We start from the raw sequence: 16,349 nt of genomic DNA, 5'->3' as shown, positions 1-16,349 counted from the left end.
TTTTCATATAAAGATAAATCTGAGCGAAAACACTGTTCAAAACCCCGGAAAATACGCCAGCATATTATACTGGAGTTCCAGCATAAGTATACTTGAACTCCAGCATATTATACTGGAGTTCCAGGATAAGTATGCTAGAACTCCAGCATAATACGATAGAGTTCCAGCATAAGTACACTAAAACTCCAGCATAATATACTGGAGTTCCAGCAAGTATACCGGTCCAGCATAATATACTGGAGTTTGGAGCACCGGTGTTCCAGTCTCCGGTATATTATACTGGAGCCAGCAAAGTATACCGGTGCAGCATAATATGCTGGAGTTCATACACAGGTGCACCGAACTCCAGTATATTATGCTGGACCGGTCTCTGTTGCAGCAAAATAGTGGCTATTTTTCATTGACTTAGTAAACGCTGGCTATTTTTGAATGACTAGTCCAAAAACTGGCTATACCGTGCTATTTTGACTGTCTTTAATCATCAATCTTCTATGTGCAGCTAGGTAGACTATGAAGTTCCATTTTGGTACTCCAACATTGTTGTGGACCAGTTTCCTCCATGGTACTCTATCAAAGTCACCCCTCAGTTTCCCATACATACTCTTAATAGAGAAGCTGCTTATCCCCTCTACATCCTCCTCAGTATAACCATCTTCCTCAAAGTATTGTTTGGCTTTAAATATCTTCTGTACTATCCACGAGGCTTCCTCAAAGAATTAACTAGCAACATTAAACAGTACAACTAACTAGTTCTTTCTGGAACACACATTTGCTTTATGTGTAAAGTAACTTCATTTCCTGGTGCTACAAAGTCACTCAAATCAATCATACGATAACACACACACACAAACACACACAAAAAAAAATCGTACGATAACACAGCACAAAATTGCAACAGAACATGGAGGCAATCGGTTTCATTAATAATATTAATATAAATAAGAGAAACAAGAGAAAAGATTGAGAGCATGTGTCACAACAAATGTCTCATGTCTGAATCCTCGGATACAGTGGGCGAAACTAAGAGTTTTTCACTAAGGAGTGCCAAAATAGAAAAAATTGATCACATGAAGAAACTAAGAGGATATATATATATATATATATATATATATATATATATATATATATATATATAGATAGATAGATAGATAGATAGATAGATAAATAATAATTTTACCTAACTAAATATTGTAATATTACGGCAAAGGGGTGTCAACCCTTGCTTATAGGTTGCTCCGCCACTGGCTTTGATACATGCACTCGACAATATATATGGTTTTATTTACCAAATGTGGAAAGGCGCACGAATACAATGTCACATCAACTATAGGTCGATCTGTAAACACATTTAACTTGTTGAATCATTTACACACGACTCACAATACTGCAGAATAGCATGCCAATGCTTCTGCTTCTGTTTGAGCTGCAATTCCATTTGCTATTTGGTGCTGACTCCTTCCAAACTATACCTGAGCTGCTGTGATCTATCCAAAATGATTTCAATAGAAGATAGAATAAGAGATATGCAGCAGATAACCTTCATGAGAAATATCTCTTCACTGGTTATGCAGCTGAAATTCTTCTCTGCTGGTGGTTCCACTAACCATTACTCTATTATAACGACAATTACAAACGAATCATATCATGTGTTACGGTGAAAAAGAAGTCTACTTTGTAAAGCAATAACAGAATTTGTTCATATATCTGGATCACCAAATAAGCATGCTTTACAGAGCACAAGTCTTGATGATACTTTGAATTTCAAGGATCCTTTGAATCCAGGTCCAAAGAAGCCAAATTCACCAGAAACAAAAGCCTAAAATTGTTATTGATATAAGCCTGGGAGGGGGACCAGAAACAGGCGGCTAGAGCATAAACCGAAACCAAAAGGGTCAAACTACTAGTGAAGAAACAACCTTGCTCTCCAATTTATTCGGATAGCTGATGCAGCTACAGCTACATCCCTGCGTTAACCTCTTTCATAAGGTCATACTTATCCAGGGATCACTCAGTCAAGATAAAAATACACTAGAACCACTTCCCGCTTGAGTGACTAGAACCCATCGCCTTGAATCGGTTGTTAAACCACTGATTCCAGATCGGCCATAGAAACCGTTAATCCACTAGCATTTTCAGATTCAGAGAACATGATTTCATCTGTCAGTTCTCTCAATTTCGAATAAATTTCACGGCAACGAGGATGTGATAGATCCTCTGCATTGAAAGCATGTACCTCGTTTTGAAGTTCTATCCAACTCCAACCAGGTACCTTACTGACACTCTTTTCCCTCATCAGCCTCTTAATATTAGCTATTTTATCCCACTTCTTGATTTGTCGGTACATGTCTGAGAGCAAAACGTAAGTGCTATGATCTCCCGGCTCCAATTCTAGCAAACGGCTAGCCACCTCACTTGCATATTCAATATCACCACATGACCGACAGACACCGAGTAGAGTTCTCAAAACCATCGCATCAGGATCAAATGGCATCCCTTTAACCAGCTCCTTTGCCTCCTCAAGACGTCCAGCCCGCCCAAGTAGATCAATTGCACAAGCATAGTGTTCCATTCTTGGAACAATTCCAAAATCAGCTTCCATAGATTTGAAAAAATGGCGACCTTCTTCAACGAGACCAATGTGACTACATGCAGTCAAGACTGCCACAAAAGTTATATGGTCTAGCTTCACTTCACTTTGTTTCATTAGGAAGAAGAGGTCAAGAACAAGTTTACCTTGTCCATGTTGTGCATAAGCAAACATAATCGAGTTCCAAGATATTGAACTCTCTTTAGGAGAAACTTCAAAGGACTTCCAAGCATCTTCAATGATTCCACAATTGGAATACAGAAGTATCAAAGCACTGCTAACATACGTATATGACTCGGATCTCAGTTTTAGTGCCAAGGCATGAATTTGTTGACCGAGTTGAAGAGTAGCCAAATCTGAGCAAGACCTAAGGGTGGCGGAAAAGCAATATTCATCCATTTCAAGGTGTTCCACCCTCATTTTCAAAAAAAAATTGAGAGCAATTTCACTCCAACCCTTTTGTGACAATCCGGTCAAAATGGAATTCCAAGAAACAGAATCCTTTACATCCAGGTTTCCAAATACTGTCAGTGCATCATCCATATAGTTTGTGCATGATTTGGCATACATGGAAATCAATGCATTCGAGATTATAGTTACATTTTCCAGTCCTCTCTTAATAATCAAAGCATGCAAACACTTTCCTTGACTGTTATATCTATCCTCGAAACAACCACTTATTATACTAGTATAAGTATAAGAATCCATTTCCAAGCCAAGCCTTTCCATGTCCAAGAATAGTTCAAATGCCTGCTTCTCCTCATCATGTTCTAAATAAGCTGCTAGCATTGAATTCCAAGTTACCAAATCTCTGCAACTAATAGTACCATCAAAAACAATTTGTGCACTTTCAATACTCCCACACTGGGAATATGCCGTGATTAGAGCATTGACCACTTTGACTTGACAACATAAACCAAGCTTTTCAACTTTTGCATGAACCTGCATTGTCAACTTGTAAAACCTTTCCTCATTAAGCAATGTTAAAAGCGGAGAGAAAGTGCCATCATCAAGTTGCATAGCCTCTTGCTCCATACCTCTCAACAACCAAAAACAATATTCTATATCACCCTTCCCTGCATACCCTGCTATTATAGCATTCCATGCGACATAATTACGTTCTGGCATGCGTTGAAACACTTTGTTTGCATCATCAACTTTGCCACACTTAGCGTACATGTCCAATAGAGCACTGGCGGAATAAACATTCCCCACATAGCCCATTTTAACCACATCACAATGCACCTGTTGGCCTAAGGACAATAAGCCATTAGAAGCAATACCCTTTAGTATGCTTCCAAAAGTATAGTCATTTAAGCAAAAGCCATGTTCTTTCATCAGATTAAGGAACAGCCAAGCACCATGAAACTTCCCAGAATTGACGTATCCAGAAACCATGATGTTCCAAGAAGCAGTATCTTTGTGGGGAATTTCGTCGAACAGCTTGAGAGCAGTACCAATCTCTCGGCATTTTGTGTACCCGTTTAAGATGTTAGTGGCAGTGTATGTATCGCTAATGCGTCCTAGTTTGGTAGCACGACAATGGGTAGCCGTTACTTTTGACAAGGTTGTCGCTGAGCTTTCAGCGAGCGAGTTCAATAGCCTCATTCATGAGTAAAGTAGTAAACTGTCCAAATGTTTGGGAGTCAACAAAATAAGCCTTCTATTCTATGAGCTCGTTATTTTTATTGAGCATCTAAAAACCCAAAAAAAAAAGAAGAATCAACCTAAATAGAGGTACTAGTGAACCTATTGATAACTTCTAATGAAGGTACTATGCTAGTAGTTGCTTGAGAAGTTTTATTTTGTGTCTCATACAACTGACACTAGTTGTATGAGACTCATTTTTGTCTCTCATACAACTGACACTAGTTGTATGAGACTCATTTTTGTCTCACAAGATTGTGGACCTCAATCTTACACTGCTGGGTCCACAGAATTCTGGGTCCATAAAACTGTGAGACAAAAAGTTGCCTCATACAACTAGTGTAAGTTGTATGAGACACAAAATAAAAATTTTCGTAGTTGCTTCTCTCTTTTTGCTAAAAATTTCTATAATACCAATATTTACATCAAACCATATCAACTTATCATAATTAAGTGATTCAATTAGATAAAAATATATGTTACACATGCTAATTGTGGTTGCATTGAGAAAATCTACTACTATATAGTAAAAGCTAGTTGCAGAGCCACATTGACGGACGGATGGTCAGTTGAATACCCTTGTCAAATATTGCATCGTGTATATAAAAGATTATACTACATATACAAGTGAAAAGTTACATTTTACATATCTTGAATACTCTTAGCGAAATTCTTTTTAATTTGAACAAAAGCAAACATATATTATATTTGGTTACATGTATTGATTCTAAATATTCGCGTATTGATTTGAAATATTCTCACTAACTTGGAGATTATTTTAGGTAAATAATTTTTTAAATCGTTTTCAGTATTTAGTTGGGTGTAAAAACACATCACGTAGATGATATGATATGAGATAGTGTTAAGGTTACATTTTTTTTTATGTATAAGTATCAATTGTAGTTGTATAAAGTAAGAGTAGAAACATTGTAAACTAAGATGTCCTTTTTCATAAGGATCGAGAACAATATTTTTCTTAGCGTAAATTTTCACGATTGAGGACAATTACACACTGCAATGATCTCCCAAAGATAACATTTTGCGGAGAAACATTTTCTATCATATAAAAATGGTAATTTATACTAATAATCGGAGCTTGATAACTATATTCTTTTATCATATTAATCAACTATTAATCACGTGCTAATTCTTTTATATTATTGCATATCAACTTCAATGTGGGATGGCAATACTAGTATAATAACAATAAACTACAGAATTCCATATAAAATTATAAAAACGCCATTGAACTATTATTTATTTAATTAGCATCACATACATGATTTGAGGTAATTACATATTTCCATTAAGTATAAACTAATTTTTATTCAAATATGAAAATTTGATTATTACTATTAATTTATGGTAACTTTTTGTTACAATTATATTTTACAGTAAAAATAAATAGTCTTGACTATTTGCAGGTAGCACGTGACTTGTAACCCAAACCCAAACAGACCAAAACCCCAGTTCGGGTTCTCTTAGAGGGTTTTAGGGTCACTACCAAATCAATATTCGATTTCTTCCCTTCACTTGCTTCGCCGTGTTCAATATTTTGATCCACCCTTTATCCTATATATGTGCGTTTAGTTCATCAATTTAGTCGTAGTAGAAACCATTAAAAACCTTAGATTTCAAAGATGCAGCATGTGAGGAGAAGCGGGGTTTCTTTGAAAACTAGGTGGTGGTCTAATGTTGTAAAATCAAGCAACAAGTTTGATTCTTTGTTGGAATATATGCCTTCTAGAAGCTTATCTGATTTGGGTATAAGTCGTTTCTCGTCTATGGCTGCTGAAACTGCTGCTTTCAATGTTTCTGTCAAAAGGGTATGTCAAGTTCTGCTTTTTTCTTTAAATTTTTGCATTATTGTAATTAAAAGTTCCTTTTTTTTTTGGATATATTTGAAGTTTATCTTTTGAACCTATCTTGTGCTTGATGATTTTGATTGATGTTAAGGGTTTCTTTGTCTCTACTGTTATTTACTGTGATTAGAATGAGTTGGCAAAAAAGTTGTTCACTTTCTTCTCATATGCTGAATAGAAAGAGTAGCTGTAGAAGATAATTGCTAGAGTTTATGCGTCGATAAGGTTATATCCTAGTGCACCACAGTTTCAGTTTGACTCCTTAATGAGCTTAAATACTTGAAGGCCCTCTCTATGCATTTGCTTTTCTGACATTTAGCTGTTGTCATTATCAGCTTAACCTTATGATTGCTGTGCGAAGTGGTTGAGTTCTGTATGGTCATTATAGCACGTAGTGCTCCCCAATGTATGTTTAAGTCGGAAATTCAGATCAAGCATCAAAGTTTGACTAATTCAAGAATTCAGCAAGAAAATCCACAGATATACCAAACTAGTTCAAGTCCCTATTTGTTTATAACCGAGAATTCCCTATGAGTTAGCTGGCCGAATTCCATTGGCACGCAGATCTGGAACTTGAGGGAGTATGGGCCCTGTCCGTTTACCCTGCTCCCACTTAACTACTAGGCTTCAGTCAGTGGCAGAATTTGAACTAGTGACATGCGTCTAACCATACTCCTACATTCCGTCTTTATCACTGAATATAAGCTCTGGAAGCTACTCTAATCCCCATTTTGATACTTCAGAATTCAAATTCTCTTTTTGGTTCAACATTTAAATCTAGAAACCTTAGAAATTTTATATTCAATATGCACTTTAGAGGTTTTAGCTAGCTCAGAAAGTTATTTACTCAGTATCGGGCAATTCTGCCTACTAAGGCTTAAGCAGATGGGAGGAAATCACCTGGTGCTTTTTGCATCTGTTGATATTAGAACCTGAGACTCATAGTTCTCCTTCCACTTCATTGACCACTAAACTACACCTTGAGTGCCATTTTCCAATATTAATTGACTTTCGGATAGAAACTGGTGTTTCGTCAAGGGTTGTTCTTATGAGCTTGCTTTGACCCTTTGACATAATTTTCAATCAAAGGGGGACCTTTACAATAATTAATCTTAGTTCAAACTCAGGCAACATTATTGTTACGGAAAAATAGATTGATTAAAAATAATTACTAGCAAAGATCACCTGGCCCTTTTGTACTCATGTAGGTAAGGAGGGAGGGATGTCAATTTGAATGGCAGGCTCGACTTTATTTATGGCAAAAAGGAAATAATTGATGAATTTTACAATCATTTGAAAGTAGCAAAAATAAGAGCTGTGAATGTGAATTGAAACTCTTATCTTGTTTGAAACTTTTGGCATGCTTCAAGTTTATGATCTGAAACTGCTGATCAAATTTTTTCCCAGTTCTCGACTTTCAAAATGATGTTGGATATATTCTTCTTCTATTCGTTCTCTGATTATGATGTACTTTCAGGAACTGGTAAGATCAGGTTGTGCAAGGAGACATGCTTCTTATCCTGCTGCGAAGGTGAGTTGAAATGTCTTGCTACTTTGGTGATCCTAAATCTTTGTTGGCTGCCTATTGACAACTTTTGTCCCCCAAATATTGATTTTGCAGGTTATCGATGAACCTGCTGGTGAGTAGAGCTACATTCGTATTGAAATCTCAAACTGAAAAAGAACAATTTGGATCTCAACAAGATTTTGATCTCCCAAGAATCTAAATTTAGGATTAGTTCATTTCTCTTCATTGAGTGGAGCTTGAGTCTGCTTTAACATCCATCCGTTCAGTGGTTTATGTTCTTCATTTGTATTCACGTCAAACAGATTCTTCTAGCAATTTGAATGATCATAAATATATGCTATTGTGTGTTTCATTCCTCGAGAACTTTAAGATGATGATTTTGAACATTTTGGTATAGAGAAAGGTTTTTGTTTTCCATAAGAAAAAGGAGATGCCTTGCTTGACTCTAAATGTTGTGGACTTGCTATCTACTTATGTCGGGGCAAAGGGAGAAAGGGTTTAAATAGAATGTTCTGCATCTATGTTTCTATACTTTTGAAGTACTGATATTAGTTTTATGTTGGACTTCTGTATTATCATGGCTGTGCCTGACAATTGTGGCACTCGTTAGAAGTGATCAGTACTTTGAATTATACCTTTATGCTTTCAGTGGAATCATTTCCTGTTGAGATATTTAGAAAACTACATAGGTACATTCATGCATTTTCTTATTGTAAGCTCTTGCGTCTGACCATGTAATTGCTGAAAATTGCTGTATTCAGTCTCTGCCACTATCTTGTATCGATGCAACAGGGATTTTATTATTTCTCTTGGAGCATATTCTATGGTAAGAAAAGTACTCAGACGTAGATCTTGCAGGACTTCCTGTTCTATACAGAAACCGAAGGAGTACACAATGCTTAATGACCTTTAGATCGTCGTTTCAGCTTGTCAATACCGCTGGCGTAAATCCTGAATCATCTTGCTTTGCTAGATCATTTGCATCAAAGGCTTCTGGGTCGACACAAAAGCAATCAGAGGTTATTTCGGTCTCTAAATCATGCATATATGTGTCTTCCCTTTTTGTGTTTTTAGATTAAAAAGGGGGAATTTAGCAGATGGGCAAACGAGAATAAAATGTGCTAAGGACCACAATTAACTAATTCCCTAACGAACCATGAATTACGTTAACAATACAGTTGGGATTTGAACAACCAAATTTAGGTCCAAGTCCAACTTACTTATAAAAAGTGCAATCTTGAGTTATAACCTTTTGTTTTACCTCCCAATAGCAATATTTTTCATTAAATGCATCTCAACTTAAGAAACATGTGATTCCAATTATCAAGGTATTTTACTATTTTAACCTTGCCAATTTTCTCTAACTTGAGAAACAATTATTTCCTTAGTTAAGTAGATTGATATGATCTAACGAAGCCTACCCTTAGTGAATTGGTTATAAGCTAGTGGTGAACCGGAACTCATTCCCGTTCCACAAAGCAAAGCTATCCACAACAAGATTTCCTTGAAAGAACAAAATGGACTAACAAGAATGTATGCTGTTCTACTAAAGCCTCTAGTTTGTTGCAGTTCTCCCAGTTCTACACTCCCTAAAAACCATTACTTCAAACAAACAAGAAAGAATGTTTTCTTCCAGGCAAGTCAACTAATGTATATGGGTCCCAATGTTCTCATATTTCTTTACCATAAGCACCATTTTAGAGCCAAAGGAGCTGCATGCTGTACCGGTTTACCTTCCCTTATCTTCCTGAAATCTTATACCTGGTTGTTAGAAGCTCATTCAACGAGAAAGAGTCACTATAGCTTCCACCAAAATATCAAAAGGTCCCGTGAGAAGATCATTTTTAAAGAGAGAAAGTCACAATAGCTTCCTCTAAATTTGGATCTTTTCCACAACTTAATGCAAATTGCAGAAGGAGATGCATATGAGGTCCAGTCATGTGCATCAATCATTAGCCTTTGTTGGTGTGCACCTCCAACAAGTCATTCCTGCTATGTTTTTTTATAAACCAAAGACCACATAAAAGGTTTTACTTTTTAAGGCAGTTTAACTTTCCAAATAAGTGAAGTTAAAGGGAGAGGAGGGAAATTTTCAGCGTTCGCCGGGAAGGAGAAAAACCTTCTTGAGCAGACACCTCCTACTTTTGGACCGTGTAGTGTTTCTAGAGCTAGTGAACTAGATGATGATGCATAACACAGCTCTATAGTGCAACTGCTATTTCTGTTACGTTCATTGCCAAGTCTGTCAAGTTGCTATCGGGTAAACAAAACTAATTTTTTTGCACAGCATGGTTGTTGGTCTTTTGTATTTCTCGTAGTAGAAGATTTATGACTTATTGAATAAAATTTCCTGTCTGAAACCTAGTTAATGTGGATAGCCCAGGATCTGCCTAATCAGAATTTCTGTTAGTTAATTACCAAAAAAAAAAAAATGAATTTCTGTTAGTTTTAGCTACTATTTTTCCCTACTGGTATGCATATCTTATATTTTAGGTATATACGGGATCTCTCTCTATGTGGTCGTTTGGTTGGACTGTTGGAAGGATCAGAGAAATAATCCAAGCATAAAATTTATAATGTGTTTGGTTAGAGGGATTAAAAAAATATTTCATGTATGAATGTATGCATTCATTTGGTTGGTCGCATATGAAAAAATAAAGCCTGGATAATTTTTTGCAGCATTTGGTTGATGTGTTAACTAATACCTGCATTAAATTATACAGGACTGTACATATTATTTTATGCGGGATAGAATATGAAATAAAATATACTCCATGTATGTATTAGCAATAGGGGCATTAAAGTATTTAAAGGCAAAAATGCCCTTAAAGTAAGTAATCCCTGCATAACAATCCCTTCATTATTAACAATTCCTTCATTATTAATCATTGCATAAGAGAAAAAGCATGTGGTACCTGTAAATTAGGTTATTGCTTGAGCGCTTACAACGCCATAATATGTTGATGTATTGTCTTAATATAATACTGAAAGGCCCTGTTCCAAAACATAATTTCAATGAGAATTTTTCAAAACTTTTACAACATTGTAAAGGTCCTTATTGTATTGATGTGGTGTCCTTATACAAGTATACACCATTGGAAAGGTGTGACCCCAAAACATGAATTCAATGAGGAGAAGAAGCATGAGACTGAACCACATATCTATTCTATGCAGTTACACCATTTTGGTATATATTGAGGAAAATTATCGCAGAAATATATAAAACTGGGAGATTACCCTTGAAGTATAGCTCCCAATATGACAACGAATGCATTTCTTTCTTGTCCCACTTGTACAGGCTCGAAAGGATGTATCTACTGTTGAGGATCCCTTTGATGCTCCTACCTACAATATTCCAGAGAAGCCCGTGACATTTACTGAGGGAGCTTCTTATAGCCTTGTCATTCTTGCCGGACTTGCAGTTGCTGCTGGTGCAGCATATGGAGTTTTTAAGGAACTCATTTTTCAGCCAAAAGAGTAAGGGTTGCATTTACGCTCTCTAAGTAGTTTGACATAAACCTTGAATTCTTCTTTTTGTCAATCTAGCTTAAAGTAATTTTCTTGTAGGTACAAAATTTTTGATAAAGCTCTCAAGAGGATTCAAAATGATGGTCAAGTATGTTCCTAGCCCCTAAAATCCTTACCGTTAATTTACTACATATAATTTTTGGATTGAGTTGTAGACTGGATGACAGCTGCGAGGCTGCACTTAAAGATCTTATTTCCTAAGTACCAACTGGGGCAGTCTTTACTGGCTTGCTGAGTCGTACGAGTAGATAGAGTTCATACTTAGCACTAAGTCTGAACAATCTGTTTATTATGTATTTTGATTCTGGTTGTACTTGAACTGATCAGTTGCATGTGTATGCTATTCTTTACGCCAGGTTAGTGTAAGAATTGGATCCCCTGTAACAGGCTATGGATCAGAAAGTAGAAATCGTGCTGCACGCCAACGCATCCCCAATAGGATATGGACTGATGAAGACGGAGTTGAGCATGTTGAGGTGACTATTTTTTCTTATGATCCCTATCCTTTTGATTCTTTCTCTTCCCGAGCTCAAGCTTGCACATGTTGAATGTTTGCTTGGTGTTACTTCTACTTTCTCCAATATATATTTACGTTTATGTGATTAAACTGAGTGTAGGTCAATTTTTATATCCGAGGACCACATGGAGCTGGCAAGGTTTATACCGAGATGTTTCAGGACAAGGTGGATAGGCAGTGGAAGTTCACATACTTGATTGTTGAGATCAAATCACCGTCCCCAGCTCAGTTGATGCTCGAGTCGTATGTACCTGCCTGAATATCCACATAAGTATGCAGTGCATGTTTTCATAAACTCCTAGATGCGGTTGATAATGCTCCAAATTCTTTTCAACTCGCGTGAGAGCTCTCAAGATGACACATCTGATTTCAAGTTCTTTTGGTTGAACCATGGACTGATAATAGTTAGCTTTGCTAAGAAAATTTAGAAAGTTTACTTTTTGTGCATCATAAGGAAGTTGCAAGAAAAGCTATTAATTTATTTCCCATGGAAGACTTTCTTGCAGTTCAAATCCGAAGAAATTTTGAAATGAAGTGATTTTCCTCTCTCTCTCTCTCTCTCTCTCTCTCTTCCTCTTTTCCGCTTTTCTTTTNTAAGTAAGTAGTACTTACTTCTCTCTCTCTCTCTCTCTCTCTCTCTCCCCCCCCCCCCCCCCCCCCCATCCGCATTTCTAGTCTCCCTTTTAAATAGTCAATTACAAGTTTCTATCTTATGTTTACTTTATATTTCTGCAATTTTTTCAAGAAAACATTTTCTAGCAATATTTGATATCCAACGTCAGGCTAATAGAACTTAGGATTAGATTTAGGCGCTTTAGATTTCATAGCCAATTAGTCATCTACCCGAAGGTTCAACCCATATGGCCTAAGATCAAGTTACAAAGCGCAAAGCCCCAGGAATAACTTGAAAAGGGGCCTTTTATGTGCCTATGCCTGTCATTTGATTTTCCACTTGGCCGAGCCCTTGTGAAAAAGTGTAGCATATTCCCATGTCCTAAAAAAAAGTACTTAGTACACCGGTAAGCCAATACAACAATAATCTAAGCATCAGTTCCAAATAAATTGGGGTCGGTTATAAGAAGCCTCATGCTTCATTTTAGGAAAACTTTATCATGTGTTCAGATGCTCAATTGGAACATGTCTTCTTAGTTCGACTGTCTATATGAAAGATGCTCAATTGGAACATGTCTTAGTGACTGTCTGAATGAAAGATACTGGTGAGTTCAAGGGGTTATCGATATATTCGGCCTAAAAAGAAATGCCATATGCGTGTATGAATGCATACTGAGTGAGAGAGGGAGAGAGATTTTAAATCTTTTAAAGATAATGCACATCAGACTTAATGAGTAAATCTAGAGATAGTTGGTCACTGCCGAGGCACTCAAACAACGCATCTTGTAGGGGGGAAATAAAAGCAACTGAGACCTAATGAATATTGAGTGACTAAATTGGTTTACACCCACTTTGCTTCCTCAATCTTTTACATTACACCTGCGTGAAAGAGATTCGACTTTTTTTAAGTTAAAAAGGAAAGAGAAGGTATCAACAAGTTAGCCAGCTGCTACTTTCTCTTACATGTATCAGAAACTAATATGATACAATATTGCAGTCTATAGTTGGAAAAATTTATCTGGACATAATGCCTTAATTTATCACATTAAACTGATAAATTGAAGTAAGAATACATATAAAAACACATATCATGTACTTATTATTTTCGGTACGTGCACTGGGTGATAAGTATTTTCCACGACAATAGTATTTCTTAGTCCATCCAACATGAAAAAGCTTTAGCTGAATGGAAAGAGGAACATGCTACAGTTACAACTTACAAGCACCAAGAAAAATGTAGCATAGCTGAATGAGAGGTGACAGAAGAGGGTGACTAATCTATCAGCTAAAGCTGCCATTCCAGCAAATGTGTGAAGTCACTTGGGTTAAGATTGAAAAGTTGCCAGCCTCAAATGCTGAAATCGTTAATGGGTGGGGTACCCCTTTTCAGCTATGTGCTCCCTTGGAATGATTTTAGCAAGAAACTACACAAAGATGGATAATCTTCATTCATCAACATTCTATAGGCTACGGATTCAGTGCTCAAAATACTTAGTCATCCCGTGCCCTCCGTGTTAACCCAAGTCCAGTTCTTATACTTGCCCCAACAGCCTTCATGTCTTCCACCTACGTGTTTCACAACCAATAAGTGCTCACAATTTCAAAACTGAAAATGAAGGACGGAAGGAGATATATTTGATAACTACTGACTTAAACAAAATAAATCAGGTACATCATGTTCTAACTAAGATCATGCTCTTAGTACTAGAACCTACAAGATGAAATTAATCCTAGGCGCTATTATAAGAATACGTTGCCACTTGCCACTAGTCGAGAATACTACATTGAAGCGCCACCTTATACTGGATGAAGTTATTAGGTATAGTTTTACAGCTGAACTAAATCTAATCTTTTTCCTGTAGGACTCCATTCATGTATAAGCAATTTATCTCCTTCTTCCTACGCTTAAAAGTGATAAGGTCTGCCCACGAGCTTTATGTGGACAAACATCATAGCCAAGTTACTAGCACTTCATATTAATAAAAAACATAGGGTTCCGATTTTCCGATCTAATGAAAACTGGACAGGAAGGATCGTTTTCTATGATTATATGACCTATTGAAAAGCATAGAGAAAAAGAAAAACAGAACAAAATTTCCTACTATGTAAAATTCTACAAAATTTCAATGTGCGCGCAACAGCACAGTTAACAAAAATAGGACTAAACAATGTTTCCGTGACACAACCACCACAAATGAAGAGAGATAACAGTGTAAGAAAAACAAGGTACTTCCGATGATGAACATGTCCAAATTTGTTACATGCTAAAAGCATCAACTTATTTCTACTTTCTAAGACCACCACCAATAGCAACAATAACAACCCTCAATCCAAAGTAAATCATTTTATAGACTAATGTTACTCAACCATCCTTCTAACTGTTGCTTCGATTCATAGCAGGCAGTGGACCTCTCGCTATTTCCATCTCGTGGCATACCAGCTATTGTATCACTTAATCCACATTGGCACTTAATAATGCCTAGGTAGAATAAAAAAGCCATAGGAAATAATATTCAGGCAAGTTTCCTAACAAAAGTATTCCTGCCTAGTTTGAACCGGATAGGCTGAATCAATCTACCATAAGAGCAAGCAAAACATATGTAGCAGACAGTTATACTATGACCAACTTGAGCATGATATATCTACATGAAATTGGATGTTATGCAGAATTTTTCTCCTCCAAATATATCTATAAGCAGAAAAAATTGCATCACTGGAACAGGGTTGTGCAATGTCAACCAAGCACAAGGAGAGGCAGCTATCACGATTTATTCCCTGTGATGCAAATACATTTCATCCTGACCTGTAATTGGAGAAGTTCTGAATGCCTTATTAATAAGCCTAGGGCATAAAAACCTTGTCAAGCATTTCAGATGATTAAAAGTCAGACCCTAATTTCCCAAAAAAGCTTGAATTCTTACTACTGGATGTTCTATACTCTAAAATTTTCAACTTCAAAACGAAAAACCCCAGAAGTATTGATTCTTCGCCTAGACATATGTATAAAGGAAAATTATATAACTTCAAGCATAAAGGAAACACATGAGAACTTAATTACACTCATGTAACACTTTATTTCAACCTTATGAGTACTCTCTTCACCCCAAGTTATCCCATGCTCTTTCCTTTTCAAAAAACGTCCTGAAGTTTTTTACACTATTCCATTTGTATACAACTTTCAAGAATTAAAATTCATTAAACTATTCAGATTCTATAATGTCAGTACAACAAAAGGGAGATATTTTTCAAATGGCACTCAAAAAAATGTCAATTAAATCCAAAGTGACTCCACACAAAATAGTCTGTCTAATTTAGTCAACTAAAGTCCTACGATATGCTAATAAATGACAAAATTTCTTCAGTGTAACAAAGTGGTAAGAGAGAATTTACGGAGCGGACGCCGGCGGCTTGAAGAGAGGCGATGGAGGCAGAGGCGATGGCGCCGACGAAAAGCGAGGCGATGCCGAAGGCTTTAAGCGGCATCAGTCGACATTCACCGGCGTAACCTTTTCTAAAAGCGTGAATTCCCCATACCAACTGCCCTGTGCTTGCGGCGGCCCACCACCGGTGATGGGCTGTGCCGCCACCAGCGTTGATGACTTCGTTTTGGTTCATTTCCGCTTCATCGTGTTCGATCGCCGTCGTATTTGTAAGGAGCTAATAGTTGCTTTTGCGCTTGTTCTGTGGGCTTTTGATAGTGGAAGTGACACCAGATAGCCACTTTTAAGCATAATGTTTAAAATATATTTATAGTTTAGGATATATTTAAAGACTATTTTATTTGGCTCAAATTTCAGGATACAACGTTCTAGAATTTAAATCTCAAAGTTCAAACTTTAGGACATCGTATCCTTTAGTTCGAAAATTATGTTCAAAATTTTAAATTTTATGTCCTAAATTTTAAATTAGTAATTCAGAAATTCAAAATATTTAGTCCTGAATTTTAAATTAGCAGCTTAAAAATACAGGACACTAAGTCATGAATTTCTAAATTTAGGATACTTAGTCCTGAAGATTGGGAATTGGCTAATCTTTAAAAATATTTTAAATTGTGAATATATTTTAAAT

At 36.5% G+C, this 16,349-nt stretch overlaps 3 protein-coding genes across 3 annotated transcripts; 1 reads left to right on the top strand and 2 right to left on the bottom strand.

Annotated features, from left to right (window-relative positions):
• Window positions 1,240-4,803, bottom strand: LOC109231161 (putative pentatricopeptide repeat-containing protein At3g25970). The gene has a single exon (XM_019396730.1). It carries the CDS (start codon window positions 4,193-4,195, stop codon window positions 2,081-2,083), a length of 2,115 nt encoding a protein of 704 aa, XP_019252275.1. The 5' UTR covers window positions 4,196-4,803; the 3' UTR covers window positions 1,240-2,080.
• LOC109231160 (probable mitochondrial import inner membrane translocase subunit TIM21) lies at window positions 5,666-12,219 on the top strand. The gene is made up of 8 exons (XM_019396729.1): window positions 5,666-6,060; window positions 7,574-7,627; window positions 7,718-7,736; window positions 8,483-8,643; window positions 10,923-11,101; window positions 11,192-11,240; window positions 11,509-11,628; window positions 11,770-12,219. The coding sequence occupies exons 1-8, from the start codon at window positions 5,875-5,877 to the stop codon at window positions 11,926-11,928; spliced, it is 927 nt and encodes a 308-aa protein (XP_019252274.1). The 5' UTR covers window positions 5,666-5,874; the 3' UTR covers window positions 11,929-12,219.
• On the bottom strand, window positions 13,333-15,983 carry LOC109231158. Its single transcript, XM_019396728.1, has 2 exons — window positions 15,672-15,983; window positions 13,333-13,847 (listed from the first exon to the last, which is right to left on the bottom strand). Exons 1-2 carry the CDS (start codon window positions 15,894-15,896, stop codon window positions 13,773-13,775), a joined length of 300 nt encoding a protein of 99 aa, XP_019252273.1. The 5' UTR covers window positions 15,897-15,983; the 3' UTR covers window positions 13,333-13,772.

This window comes from Nicotiana attenuata, chromosome 8 (genome assembly GCF_001879085.1).
Source record: "Nicotiana attenuata strain UT chromosome 8, NIATTr2, whole genome shotgun sequence".
NCBI lineage: Eukaryota > Viridiplantae > Streptophyta > Magnoliopsida > Solanales > Solanaceae > Nicotiana > Nicotiana attenuata.
This window is presented reverse-complemented; position numbering and strand designations above follow the sequence as displayed.

Coding starts and splice junctions, on each gene's coding strand:
- LOC109231161 (XM_019396730.1), bottom strand. CDS start 4,195: ATGAGGCTATTGAACTCGCTCGCTGAAAGCTCAGCGACAACCTTGTCA.
- LOC109231160 (XM_019396729.1), top strand. CDS start 5,875: ATGCAGCATGTGAGGAGAAGCGGGGTTTCTTTGAAAACTAGGTGGTGG. Junction 6,061..7,573: donor TCAATGTTTCTGTCAAAAGG/GTATGTCAAGTT, acceptor ATGTACTTTCAG/GAACTGGTAAGATCAGGTTG. Junction 11,102..11,191: donor CTCATTTTTCAGCCAAAAGA/GTAAGGGTTGCA, acceptor ATTTTCTTGTAG/GTACAAAATTTTTGATAAAG.
- LOC109231158 (XM_019396728.1), bottom strand. CDS start 15,896: ATGAACCAAAACGAAGTCATCAACGCTGGTGGCGGCACAGCCCATCAC. Junction 13,848..15,671: donor AAGCCGCCGGCGTCCGCTCC/GTAAATTCTCTC, acceptor TGAAACACGTAG/GTGGAAGACATGAAGGCTGT.